General features: G+C 37.0%; 1 protein-coding gene across 1 annotated transcript in view; it reads left to right on the top strand.

The window, feature by feature from the left end:
* The window catches only part of KITLG (KIT ligand), a 55177-nt gene extending 41895 nt beyond the window's left edge, over positions 1 to 13282 (top strand). The window contains exons 6-10 of the mRNA XM_040063220.2: positions 657 to 752; positions 7229 to 7338; positions 7852 to 7928; positions 8439 to 8522; positions 9682 to 13282. Coding sequence (XP_039919154.1) covers positions 657 to 752; positions 7229 to 7338; positions 7852 to 7928; positions 8439 to 8478 — 323 coding nt within the window. The 3' untranslated portion in view covers positions 8479 to 8522; positions 9682 to 13282. The remainder of the gene's footprint in view (positions 1 to 656; positions 753 to 7228; positions 7339 to 7851; positions 7929 to 8438; positions 8523 to 9681) is intronic.
* The last annotated feature ends 1645 nt before the right edge of the window (positions 13283 to 14927 follow it).

Genomic DNA, 14927 nt, shown 5'->3' with positions numbered 1-14927 from the left:
TTTTTATGGCAAATTAGCTACTGACACTGAAGGTTGGGTTTCTGTTTGAAGTTCTAGTGCCATCACACCTAAATACATAATTTCTCGGTATAATCAAAATAACCTTGCATTATGCTGCTCTGTTTCTATTCATCCAAAATATATCCTGAATTGTCTTTTTTACATTGTTCATCTTATCTTCTCTTAATGCTCTGTTTAGTTTTATGTAGATGAAGGAGCCTAAGATTGCACAACTGAAAGGAGAGGAAGTTAAGACAAACCGTAAATTGCAGCAGCTTCAAGTCACCTTTAATTTCATCCCATTTTTCCTGAACAGGGGCAATGTTTACTTCATTTAAAAATTTCAGCAAGCTCAGGTCAAGCTCCTGCAGCTCTTTCTTATCCTTTCAGTAAATGGAGTGTTTTCTTCTACTCTCTCTAGTGACAGATGACAACTGCTTTTCCAGATTAGCTATTCAGCAGCAGCTCAGCATGTAGACACTTCTGCCTCTTAATAAAACTGCCTTTTTTGGCTTAATCCACTTTATGAACTGTCCTATAACAAGCTTTTAAAACAGCCCTATAGCCACATCAGAGTAGTCCTGTAGCCCATTGTCTTATATAGAGGGAACTGTATTTTAAGTTTCATAATTCTGACACATTCGTTTTCTATTTAGATTCCAGAGTCGCTGTCACAAAAACATTTTTGTTTCCTCCTGTTGCTGCCAGCTCTCTTAGGAATGACAGCATTGGCAGTAGCACTAGCAGTAACAGTAAGTACAAGTGATTGAAATATATGTCTCCATTTTGATCTGGTAGCTGGTTGTGAGAACTCAGAGGAAAAGAATGTCATTAATTGTGCAAATTAATGGGAAGTTACATGTTCCTGATGGTGTACCATGTGTTTCTCAGCTGTCATACTGAAATGCAATTAATTTATCTCATCAAAATGTGAAGATGCTATTGAGTTACAATTATGTGACAGCTCTCTACAAGCTGGAGAGGGCAGGCCTCTCCGTTTTGGCTGTCATGAGGTCTCACTAGTCATACAACCTCAGCAAACTTGGCTAGACACCTCATTTTAAGTCTCAGAAAAAGAAGTTGCTCCAAATGAACAGAATAACTATGCTAAATCAGATGAGGGTGCTCCTGTGAACAAAGAGGATACCCGTACATTGCATTTTGAGAGTACTGTCAATCCCAAGCTTTACACCAGCCCTGAGGACAGTCCCCATCTTTGCTTGCTGTAGTTGCTGCTACACAGTTAGCATGCTTTCGCTTGGGGTCAATGACAGGCAGGCTGTAAACTTCTCTCTGGCATACTCATGTCCATCTTTCTTATATGTCTTGGTCACTGTGTTACATGATAGCTCCCTGTTAAGAGTCCAGAATGCTTGCTGTAAGTGCCTCAACATTACCTATCACGAGGTCAGAAAGGGTATAGGCATCTGAAGTGGGAGGAAACAGTGAAGTTTCAGGGGCTTTTAGTGACATCATGTACAAAAAGGTGAACACTATCTGGAGCTTCCCACATGAACAAGAGGGGATTTTCCTTTAGTGTTCCTGAAATGGTGATCAAAGTTTAATCTTGTTTTTCCCTTGTTCCTGTTTCCCAGACATGTCAAGATGACAATTTCCCCTTTTCACTTCACAAATATCTATGTTACCTGAATATGCGATTATGAAGTATGTGACTGATACTCCCTGTGCTTAAGGAAACATGCAGAGGGGCAGCCTGATTTAGTCTAGTGGGCACAATGGTAGCTTGTGATGGTGACACAGTTGCTACTAAGCCTGAGTTTTTCTCATGCTCCTTCTCTTTGGAATGTGTAATCTACCTACCCACAGGGCTTTTAGCACCATGCATGGTACCTTGCAGTTGGCTTACAGCCGCTATCAAATTTTAAGCCCTTCTTGATTGCTTTCTAATTAAGAGTAGGTCTTAAGTCATCATAGCCCAGAACCCTCAGAGTAAAGGGAATTATAAAAACCCCTCCACTCCTGGCTGCCAGCCTGAGTCTTTGGAAAAGAGAAGACTCCCTGCCATAGGTTCCTTGCCAGGAGATCACAGAGCTGTCTGCAAATAACCTGATGAGCCCAGGGCCAACTCTGAGGCACTAGGAAGGGGTTAAAGAGTGCATACCTGTCTCTCTCTCAGGTCTGAACATGTGATAATTTTTGCTGTCATTTCTAGAGGAAAAATATTCAGCCACAGCCTGAAGCAATGGGAATGAATTAAGAAGCCAAAAGACAGACTGATTACAGGAGCAGGTCAGATGAAAGGAGTTTGACCCAGTACAGTAACAGGAGGGTGCTGGGCAGTGCAGTGGAGTGTGGCACCTGGGTCTGTACTGTGGAGGAGAGTGCAGAAGCAGGATTATTAATCTTGTTTTATAACTGGAATTGATAATCAAGTAGGAAAAAGCCTAATTAAAATAATGCCGTAAATTGATTGGCTACCATATGCTGTACAGGTGTGTTTTAACTGATTATCATTCTCTTAAGCAATTTGTTGGAAAATTGGATATCAGTTAACAGCCTTGTGTAGAAATGGCATGAGAACTGCATGTCTGGCTGGGTCTGAGGATGGTTTGAATTCATAATTGGATTAAATTACATTAATTGGATGCTGACTGGTTCCATTGTAGTTTTTTTGCAGGGAGCTGTGGAATCTTTTCTGACATCACTGTTTTATTCCCTGAAATAGCCTTTAGTGCCAATCTTAGTTTTGTCTTGAGTTTATTGCTGAGGAAATTTTGGTTTTAGTTAATCCTTACCTTCTTGGAATGAGCAACAGTGAATAACCTTAGTACTTCCCCTGTGAATACTCCCCAGGCATAGCATTCCCCTGGCTTCATTACTGTTCTCAAAAAAGCATCACTAGATTCAAATTTCAAAAAGGAAAACATTGAGAAGAGGGGAAGCCTGGAAAAAAGCACCTTCAGACATAAACAACATTTTTTTGTTTTTTTTTTAATTAACCCTTTAATTTTAAGCAGTTTTAAATTGAGTTGTTTTTCAGTCTAATAATTTCTAGAGCATTTAGAAGCATTCAGTGTTTGCAGAAGAACCCTTCCAGATTAATATATTTTGAATCTATTAATAAAGTCTGTGTAGTCAGATAAGTTGAACTGCCCCAATTCTAAATTCAACTTAGACAACCCTAAAGTACATAATTTAATAAAATAATTTGTGAAATATTTATCATAGAAATTGTATATAAATTAGCTGTTCAGGGTTTTTATTTTTCCTACTTTTGTTGAGTCATATTTCATTACTCCATTGTTCTTACACAGCAATAAAATTAAATGACAGTAATAGAGTAGAATCTCAACTAAATATACACAAAAATTCTTAGTCCAGCTAAACGAAAAATAGAAAAATTATGCTATTCTAATTGTTTCTTGGAATGGTAATAGTGGTTTTTTTTCATTCTTGTAATATTGAATGTAGACTTGTAACATGTTGCCACTTCATCTTTTCCCCCGTAACATTCTCAAAAGACCACCACCATCATCCCAAATATATTTAGGCTGGTTTGTTTTTTCCTCTTTGTGTTACCTGACTGTAGTCCATTGAAGTTCCAGTTAGCTGTTAAAGTTCCAGTCTTGCTCATATTTCTCTGGATGATTATACCACATTTGGTCTAGAGAATGTAGATGAGATGGTTCCTGTGTAAAGAAGAAGTGTCAGGATAAGAATTCTTGAGTCCTAATCTCTTCTTTCAGTGGTTGAACCCATCAGATGAATTTCATTATGTTCTGATCAAAGCTTGAACTTGCTAGCTGTGACTAAAGCTTCTTCAATTGAATTGTTTATAATTTCATGAAGAGTTCAGTATTGCCTCCTTGCATTTTTCTCTGCAATTTCCTCACAATAATTTAGCCCTATTATTTAGTACTGAGTGGCTCAAAGAACATGTAAACACACAGATCTCTGTAACTTTTTAGGAAGAAGGTCTCCTTTTTTAATTAAGAAAAAAATACCATAGTTTATTTCAGTAATTGCACAACAATTTGAAAATGTTCACCTATGGCTTAATGCAATTGGTGCTGCCTTCTGTGCCTTTGTTCCTTTGTTCCAACATAATAGTTAATGGAAAACCCAAGTGAACAGGTGAGAGCTGCTCTGCATTTTTACAGATAAGATCTTGTGGTAATTGTGTTGGAACTGAACAGAGGTAAACTGAAAATTCCTTTGAGACATATGGGAAAAAAAAATTAAGCCAGTGCTTTCAATCATATATGTCTCAAGGTAGGAAGCAGCTCAATAACTTCATTGTGACGCTGAGTGATTTTTAATGTAAATATATTTTGTTTACGGCTTAACATCCCGATGTCCATGAAGACTATATGTAAATTATCATCAAATGACCTCACTTCCTTAGGGAATCTTCCTCAAGATGCAGAGTGAGAGCTCTGAGAGACTCTGGCCTGCATCCACTCTGCTTTTTCACTCTGCTGGATAGAATCAGCAGTTCCTCTGGCATTGCCCAAAGAGTTCATAAAGTTATTGGTACACCTGGTTCCTGCTATTCCTTCTCCTGCTCTGCCTTTACAACTGATGGGAGTCAGAATCTTTCTGTGTAGAGTTTCAAAGTTTCTAACAGAGGAAAAGGTCCCTGTGGTAGCCAGTTTCCTTCTCTCCCTTTTATTCATTAAGACAAGTCCCTGTGAGGTTCTCCAGACTGAAAATTCTTCAGCCTGTTCAATTTTAAATTTTAATATAAATAAAAGGCACATGAAGAAACCTGTCATGACTCACTTCACTCTCCCCAGATCTTTCAAGAGAATTTTTTCTGGACTTGAAAGTGAAATTAAATAATCTGTTGTTGCTTTTTAAGGTAGTTATAAGTTACTTGACTTTCAAATTAATTCATACACTGCCAGGTTTTGGAAAAAAAACAAAACTGTTGTCATTTTTAAAAGGTAGGCTAAGGAGAGAGTCACAATGGGACTGTATTTAGGCTTAATCCCTGGTTTGCATGTCCTCACAAGGAAAGGTAATTATAAATTCCTTTCAGTTTTCCAAAGATGATGAAGAAATCATCTACATTGGAGGTAACTTCAGAAAGCAGATTTTTCTAGTTTTAGAGACCTCATTGTAAAATGGTCTCTTCTGTTTTCTTAAATTGCATTAAGTTTGTGAAAAATACTGTTAAAAACAAAAGTACAAAATTATCACTGATTATCCTGCATACAGAACATTTCTCTAGCAGTTCATAGAAAAAACCAGCAAGCTTGCAATGCCCAGCATGCTCAGCACTGCAGATCGGCAGAGGTTTTTTGAGGTTATACACTCTACTATAACATGTTATCAAACACATTAAGCTTTACGTGACCCAAAGAGTATTTCCTTTGATTTTTATTTCACTTTTTGATTTTTTTCTGAAGTTTACAGGGTGGAATCCAGAAAAGAGGACCATCCCCATATGATTTACATAATTTAGTTGTAAAACTCAGCAGTCTCTCACTGAGAAGAATGGCATTAGGCAAATGAGGATTGCTTTTTACTTGCCTAGAGCACAAGAGCAATACTGGAATTTTCTTCTGAGAATACAGTTCAGATAAACAACAACAGGAGAGCATTTTGGAGTTGTTCAGGGTGGCTCCACCTACTTGAGTTTGCCCAGTTTGCTTGAAGATCATTCTGCAAGCAAACATCCTCTATGCCTAATCTGGGACAGAAAGTTAGGAAGGTTATGTCTCCCCAGTTAATGTCTGCTTTTGGCTTTAATGTCTGCGCAGACAGAGGCAGACTAGTCAATAGCCTCTCTTTTTCAGCTGATGTTCACCTCTGTAGAACTTTGTCTGCTATCTTTCCTTTCTCTAGACAGATTTTTTCCACGGTAAGCTAGCACCAGTTCTGCTTGACTGATATTTTCTTTTAGTGTGCCAAATCTACCAGATATAAGCGAAACTCAAGCCCCTACAGTCAGAACCTAGACTTCGTAAACAGTGTTTAAGACACAGAGATATATGTAGTATATGATACAGACTTTCTGTTGTCTTTTTATTGCTATCTACATTGAGCCTAGAAAACACAGTTGAATTTCAGAAATAAAAAGAATATTTGTCTAAAACTTGAAAAATGTCGTCAAGAAAATCTGAGAGTTGAAAAGGAATTGCTAGTTAATTATTATAACACTCCTTTCTAAACTAAAGTATTTTCTTGGAGGCTCATTAATAATGTACTAAAAACATGCTGTTTGACCCAGTATATCATACTGTATGTGCTTAGACATTTGCTGTTTGCATGAGTCACACGTTTTGAGTTCTGTCAGTTCATTTTAATTTCTATGTATCCAATCGCCTACACTTTTCCAGTGCTTATAGTTTGGTTCTTTTCCTGTAATCTGTCAATACACCTACCCTTCAAGCTGCAGACACCCAATTTGAAATGAACCAAACCTGGGTGGACGATGTAAAAAATACCAGTCTCCTGAGGTTCAGGAGGATCCTGCATTTCAGGAAGGTCTTGAGGTGAATCTGTAGGACTTTTCCACATCCTGCTCTTGATGAAATAACTGAAGGGCAAAATTTTAGTCTCAGCATGCATGCAGCTCCCAGTGAGGGAAATGGTATTGTTTGTGTACATGAAAGAATAGGATTGGTGCTCTTCAGTACAAAACATTAAAGGCTATCAAGAAGTGGTTATAACCAAATAACACACAGTTAAACATCAAAGTACAAGGGTTTGATCTTGCTGAAGTCAGTGGTACCTTTCCAGGAAGCTTTAGAAGGCTTATTCTGTTAATTTAATCTCCCTTGAGAGTCCTCATGTTGGTCATTGATTAGTGGCAAGGCAAAGTGCCTGCAGTCAGTGGGAGCTGTCTGATGGAACTAATGCAAATGTATGAATTGATATATATTCTTTTCCAAATAATTGCTTTGTGTTTCAAAGTAAGACCTTCAAAAATTAAGAAATCTTTGGATTTCTTTGAAAGTTTCCCAAACTTTGAAGTGTGGGAAAAAGATAATTCTCTACAAATGGCAAAAAGAGAATTGGTGTTGGTACTTTTCAACGCTGTTGTTTCAGAAGTGGGTGGAGCATCCTTGTGGTCAAAAACTTCCTGTAAGATTTTGTATGAAGTGCATCTCATGTACATTGCACTTTGAAGAATGTATTCTGCTATCTAAGATGCTGTTATGTAGGTGGTGCATGAAAGTGCTCTTGCTATTAGTGTTGCCCTGAAGGCAGTTTTCTGCTATAAATCTGTCTTCACTAATGAGAGTATCTTTAATTACAGAAGAAGCACTTGGCTTCATTAGTAGCTCCAGCCTGCAAGGGATCAGCATAGCACTGACATCATTGCTGTCTCTCCTTATTGGCTTTATTTTGGGAGCCATATACTGGAAGGTAAGAGATAGATACTACACATAATTGTTTACATGGTGATACTACCTTTTGTAGCTGTGGGGAGGTAGGAATAAGAGAACCATTCTGTATTTGAAAGCAAGAGATACCTCCTTTGATCTTCACTTAACTGTGACTTGAAGATGTAAATGTGTGTCAAATTCTTGAATTACACAATTGAAGTGCAAATCCTGTCTTATCAGCATGATCACTCTCTAATTGGAAACAAAAATTGTGTGATTCACCCAATTTTCCATTTCTCCTATTGTATATTGAGAAAAGAGTATTTTTGCTTTTGGCCCCTATGTTCCTGCCCACAATATAAAAACTTCAATTGTAAAATTTATGTCAGTAGTAGATGTGTGTTAGAAGACACTATTTGACCTACATTTTGCAAGATGACTTTGATATTGAACATCTGAAGCAATTTGAAATGTACAATTGTTTTGTTACTAAGGAAAGCTTTAGAATATTTATAGCTTTAGAATATTTATATTTAGTGCATTTTCTTCCTAGAAAATACATCCCAAATCCAGACCAGAAAGTGATGAAACTACACAGTGTCATGACTATCAAGAAGAAAATGAGATAAGGTATATTGTTTCATTTACAATTTGTATTTACAGATGTAATTTTCTCTCTGAGAACTAATTCCTGTTTAGCTCTGTGACAAACACAAAAAAACCCCAAACACAAGGTCTTGCTGCAGAGGTAAAATACGTGCTTAGAGTGTGTCCTTTAAAGGACTTTTTTGGTTTAAACATAGAAATTGATATGGAGGATAGTTCCACATACAACATTTTATTATGGGGACATTATTTTGTCATTCTTTATTCCCACTGTGACAAAGGATTGCTGAGACCTATAGGGAGAGCAACCAACTAAAGTAAATGTTGTTATTTGCTGTGTGGTGTAAAGCTAGGTCGAAGTTATGGAAATAAATAGAAAGCAATATCTTTCTGGTTGTACTCCCAAATAGTTTTATATACCTTTTACAATAACTTTTTTATGTTCTTTCACTTTTTCTTTTTCTTCCTTTTTTTTTTTTTTTTTTTTTTTTTTTTTTTTTTTTTTTTTTTTTTTTTTTTTTTTTTTTTTCCCAGTATGTTGCAGCAAAAAGAAAAGGAACATCTACAAGTGTAGCTGTTGCTTTTTCTCCCTCAACACTGTTACTGTTTCATGTACTGGTAAGTTGGCGATGGGGAGAGTTTTACCATAGACTTAACTACTTTCAGCTGCTGCAATATAAAGTGATGCAGGGAAAAAGGAAATCTTGCTGTCAATAGGTTTCATTTGTGTATAAGATCTTTAGCAGCTATTTTAATTAATATTATCATTCATTTAGACCTTTGATTTTTAACTTGAATGCTTCAAAATGAAATTTATGTGAATTCCAGAATAAAGGACAGCTACTGCTTCTCCTTTTTGGTGTTAGACTTGATACAGAGAAGCTTTCAGCTGTTACACTACAGCTGTTTCAAAGCAATCTGAACTAAAAAACACAGTCTGGTAAGATTAGCAAGTGAGTGTAGGAGAACAGGCCAATTAGAGCTGAGCTTTTATTAATTGTAGCTTAGCACATTTCTGTAGTCTCTGTAGCTTTATCAGATACATCAATCTTGCTTTAGTATGCAAAAGTGGACAGTAAAGGTGAGTGAGGTTTCTCAGTCCCCTCTGCAGAACAGCATTTTTCTGGCAGGAGGCTCCTTACCACAGAAACTCTGCTGTATTTAATACATTGCATCTATATAAGAGTCTGGAAAAATTCAGACAGCGCTAAACTCTTCATTCTTTATAATGGGTGGAAAGAGCAGCGTAAGAGTATAACAGACAACCTCAGTTTTGCAGTGTGGTTACTCTCAGGTGTTTGATGTGATTGAGTTAGCTACAGCTTGACAGGTTTTTCAGTCCCCTTAACTATTCTGTTCTACCATATACTTATTGAGAAGGAAAGCTGTCACTGCACTGGACAAGTTGTTCCGTTTTTCCAAAGATGTAAACTCAGTTTGGTTAGTCCAGATGACTTCAAAGGGTAGTCTTCTGCCAGAGATTGCCAATACCAAAATGCCCAAAGTTAACAGTTCTATAAGACCATGAGAGTTGTTCCATTACCTTAGATGACATCAATGAGCTTTTGCAGGCCAGTGTGTTCTTAGACCAGAAAAGTAAATCTTATAGCATTTTTCTTTCTGAGTAAAGAAATCTCTATACAAGTATAATTAAATTTATTTTCAAAATTATAAGAAAAAAAAGTATATGTTGTATGTCTGTGAAAAGCTCTACTGTTTAGTAATAGAGAAAGAAAAAACTAATCAACAAAATCAGAATTTCTGTTTTTCTCTTCAGGCAGGTAACAGTTCCATGTTCGCTTCATAAATGAAGCAGCTTTAAGCACATTCGTATTCCTTCTGGAGTGACAGACTGAGTCTGCATCTGTTGTTGCTGCCCATGACTCCATAGACATGATACAGAAATGAGGACAATTTGTGTTTGTTACTGTGAAACCAACACTGAATTGAACAATGACAAGAAGAGTGTGCACTTAGCAGGACTGTATCTTATGTGAATATCTACCTTGTGTGACACTTCAGGTTTTTTAATTGCATTAATACTTTCAACTGACTGGCAAACAGAGTCCTGAACAAAAAAGCATCTTTCAAATGCCTCCAACTGTGTGTAATCATTTTAAGTCATAAATACCTTTTCATCCTTGATTTAAATTCTGTGTCCTCTACCTTAAGTTGATGTCTTCAGATGAAGGTCTCTGAACTGACAGAAAACACAGAAATTGATACAGATACATATTCTTCAATATTGTATATAAGACTTGAAAGCAAAATCATGCCATGAGCTCGTGTTCTAGACTTAGACTTATAAGGAGCTGTGTTTATTCCTGTCAAAGGCTGTGTGTACAGCAACACGTGGTCTCTATCGGGTGCCAGGTGGCTGGTTGCCCACCCCAGAAAGCCTCAAGAATTCATCAGCGTTGGTGGTCTCTGTTCAGGAGAAGCAAATGCTGGATGAAGACAAAGTAAACAGGAGGTGAATGTACCTCACGGAGCTTCGAAGAATTAAGAGTAACTGCTGGGTATCTGAACACTGGTGAAATTTCCAGCTGTGCTAAGGCAAAGTAAAGAGTCTGAATTGCGTTCAAATATGCATTTTAATGAAATGCATTTTAAATCCTGAAGATGCATGCCATTGATACCTTGTCTTTTAATGTATAGCATAGAAAATCTGAAAGATCCTGAGAGTGTATTTAGCTTTTACTTACATCAGCTGTAATTAACGCTTGCATTGTGTTTTAAGTGATTAGTAAGCTTTAATATCCTGGCATTCTCTATTCTTAAAAAATTAATTATTTTGAAACAAAAGAGAAAGGCTTTGTTTCCCACCTGTCTTCTGCATCTCTTACTGTTACAGTATCCATGGAATATGAACGGGACATATGTATGTACAGATGTGCATTTTCAAGTAAATCCTAAAAATACCATGGTAAAAGTTTCAAGCGTAGTTGTGCATCTTTTCATCTTGTCTCTTCCCAGATAATGAGTATGAATTGTTTACCTGTATTAGGAGTTGTAATTCAGAAGAGTAAAGGGTAAAGGCTCACATGAGGTGACAAACTGTCATCCGTCATGATATTGATCAGGTCAGCAGTTTTAGTGTGAGTAACTTGAAAACTTAAAAAAAAAAAAAAACAAAAAACAAAACAACCCTTTTAAAGTTTTGCATAAAGTTGGAGTTCTCCTTAAAATGTATAGTCACTAACTTTTTTAAGAGTTTGTGGAAGTTTTAATCTTCTGCTCAATTTTCTGAGAACCATGCATAAAAAGAATGCATCATATAATATATACATGTGTATGTGTGTTTGTGTGTGTGTATTATTGGTAAAACTGTCTTTAATGCTTACAAAAAGAAAAAATCTCAGAACCTTACTATACTTTATGATGTGGCATGTAGCCACACTGCATGTAATTTTGACCCTGCTGCAATCAATGTTGAAATTTCTCATGAATTCACTGATAGAAGTATTTGATCATGTGGATTTTTTATTTATACTCAGGCTCTTTTTGCACTTTCAGTTTGTCAGAAAAGGGTTCTCAAGTCCTATTCAGCTGGTATAAATTAGCATAGGTCCATTAAGGCTAATGGAACTTTGGGGTTGGCATCACCTGAGGGACTTCTCTTAGACTAGATCAAAAAAAAGTTTAGTATCAGAATTAGGCCTTCATATTTATTCTGAAGATGCTGGAGTACTCACTAATTAATAACCAGGGTTGCTCATCACTTTGAAAAAGCAAGTACATTCCTCAAACAATGGAATTCCCTGTTGGAAGCTGGGCCTTCTTTGACTCTGTGTAGTTCTTTATTCACAAGGCTCTCAGACTTTGAGTTTCAAACTTATTTAAGAGTTACCCTAAAAGAAATGTCAGCATGAGCTAATTGATGTAAATTCACACCTTACTGGTAATGAAGAGAATAATTGTGTATTGTTTTTGACTGAATGGAAAAGTATCCACAGTAAACGGAAGCGATTATCCTTACACATTGTATGAAACCTTATATATTTCATACAATGTGCTCTTGAGGCTAGCTTATGCATCTGAGGCTTTGGGTTTTTTCTTAGATTCAGTAAAACAAAAATCTTGTATTTATTAACATTCTTTGTTGATAAAAAAAAGTTCATTTTTCTAAATGCATTCTTTCCAGAAAATCAAATACTCAATAACACATAATTTGGGTCACATCAGTGTGCCCCAAATTATACTTTGATATTCAAAAGCATGATATTTTAGGCTTCCTAATCTTCAGTACTAGAGAAAATATCAGTTATGAATTGAAACATACAATAAACAAAAATTGACTATGACAAAATGTTCACATTCCAGGAGCAACATCTTAAAGTCACTTTCAAATAATATCAGACACTTTATTTTCTTCTGTGGAGCAAGAAAAGTTATATGAGAACAGAAAGAAAGCTCATGTATAAACTTTTGACCTTCACATCATAAACATTATTCTGTAAATGTGCATGAAAGTCATATGACATCTGGAGTAGCAGAACTGTTGTTAGACAACATGGTTTTCCCATTCTTTGCCCTCATTTTGAGAGATCTGAACACAAGAGAGATCTGATTGGGTGTTCTCAATTCTTTTGCAAAGCAGGAGACTTCTTTGGATACACTAGATGGCATGGCACTTTGAAGTGGGATTGTGAACTTACTGGAGCTTTCTGTGCCCACTGAGGAAATCTTTACCTTGGACATAATAAGATTCTGAAATACTACTGACTCGTGAGACATCTTTGAATTAATAGAAATAGATTAAGGTACTCTTCAGTTGGAGATGGAGTGTCAGAAACAGACCTTTAGTTGCTTCTTAACTTATAAAGAAGTTTAACTTTGAAAGAGTGATCAGTTTTTCAGTCTTCTTTTTGGGTAGACAAGGCCCATGCATCAACACAGGTGGAAAATCAGCACCCTCCCTCTTAAAATAAATTTGGGGAAGAAAGAGGTGTGAATTTTTTCTATGTGAAAGTCAACCAAATTTGGCTTTTGGATATCTGTGGTTTGGTGAGAAATAACATTTTTAGATTTCGTTTGAAATAGTTGAATTTTGCATGCAATTACTAGTGGCCTTGTGAGAATAAAAAAAGCAGATAGTCTTATATTGAGTAACTGTTCTACTTTAGACTTGTGTTTACTTGAATGAATTAATGGTACTTATTTCATCACGAGGTCATTTTATGAGCAAGCTTATGAGTACTTTTCTGTGGAGTATGTGTACAACCTACACATTTTTAAGATTCTCATCTGCAGCAGCTCTGTTTTCTCTGTTGCTCTACATAATATGCTGAAACTTCAGTACACAAAATAGAATTATTAAATTGAAAATCTAACTGTACACATAAAATACTGATCTTTTAAGTTAGATTTACATTTAAGAATTATTCAACATTTTTCATTTCAGGAACATGATTCAACTGTCTTAAATGCAGATTTACAGTAATGGTGGCATTTTGCTATTTTGTTATCAAATTAATGGAACGCAGGAACTTCAGACTCTTTAGTGATAGAGACACAGACGTTTGCTAGTTGCATTATGGACAAATTAATTTATTTCAGTGTAAATGTCAGCACAGTTTTGAATAGTTGTATTCTGACTGAAGATAATCAACAAAGTTTATAAAATGTCGTGTATTTACATATGTGTCCTTTTAGACATAGGTGTTCTCCCAGATCCCTTTTTATACCAGTTCAGATTTAGAATTTACATTATCTACATATGCTTTATTGTTCTAAATAAAGATATTATTCACTGTCAAATAATCAGTATACTGCATTATGTCAGTCCCAATTAAGACATTTTTAAGTCCTGTCATCATCTGAAAGAATTCTCTGTCAGAACAATATGCTACTTGATGCAGATATTTCATGTTGATGCACTTCTTTTGCAGTGAATGGCATTTACCAGGATCTTTCAGTAGAAACCAGAGCTTATTCTGTAAGTCTGGCATCCTTCCTTTAAGTTTTCAGCAGTTTATTGTGGCTTTTCTGCAAGAAGTCTGGGATGGGATGAGTTTGGGAGGGAAAAACTGAGCTGCTGGGGGAGCTTTGGCACCTCTCCATTCCTGAGAGAGAATGAAAAGATGTCAGCTAAAGAGGAGGAGGTAAACCTGATGAGCCTTTCAGCCTGCCTCAGAAAGCATTAGTGAGCCTTGGAAGAAAAACAGGAAGTTGCAGCAGGCAAATACAGAGGGATTTGTAAATAAGAACAAAGTACAGAAGGACTGATGAGGAGTAGAGCAGGATTGATGGACTGGGACACAGGGGAACAGAATTTGGAGATGCTAGAATTTGGGATATGGATATGAATGAAAGCTGTGGCCACTGATCTGGACAGAGCCAGAAGCACAGAGTTCATGGCTTCACGAAGGCCATGGAGCAGCCCTCCCTGATGGCGTAGCAGGAGTCATGCCGTGAGGAGCAGCACTGATGGCTCAGGCGGGTCAGCAGTAGGACTGTACTCAATTCAGCTACATAAGCACCATGTAGTTGCAGAGTTGGAAATGAGCAACTTCAAGAGGAAGCTGCATTAATGCAACAAAAACTCCAATTTGACCTGGAATTTCAGGAAGGCAGAAGTAACAGTAGGGTACCTAAAAATGACATGCGAGCACTCTTAGCTAACAAAACAACTCTTGCTAAAGTCAGGAGCTGTAACTCATAATCTGTTCAATGTCCAGATGGAGATTGGTGGTGAGGGGTGTCCTTCAAAGATCTGTATTGGGAAGAATAGTGTTTAATATCAATGTCACAGACAGAGGGATCAAGTGCTCTGTCACCATATTTACAGACAACACCAAGCTGAGTGGTCCCAAATGTATCTCGAGCTGCATAAACAGGCAGTGATGGCCTGGAGGTTGAGGGAGGTGACTCTGGCCCTCTGCTCTGCTCCACTCTGGTGAGACTCCGCCTGAAGTATTGCCTCCAGCTCTGGGACCACAGCTTAGAAGAGGCATGGACCTGTCGGAGAGGGTCCAGAAGAGAGAGACAAAAATGGTTAGGGGGATGAAATATTTTCCTGTG

Source organism: Hirundo rustica, chromosome 4 (assembly GCF_015227805.2).
Source record: "Hirundo rustica isolate bHirRus1 chromosome 4, bHirRus1.pri.v3, whole genome shotgun sequence".
NCBI lineage: Eukaryota > Metazoa > Chordata > Aves > Passeriformes > Hirundinidae > Hirundo > Hirundo rustica.
The sequence above is the reverse complement of the archived record's forward strand: the minus strand, read 5'-3'. Positions and strand labels throughout refer to the sequence as shown.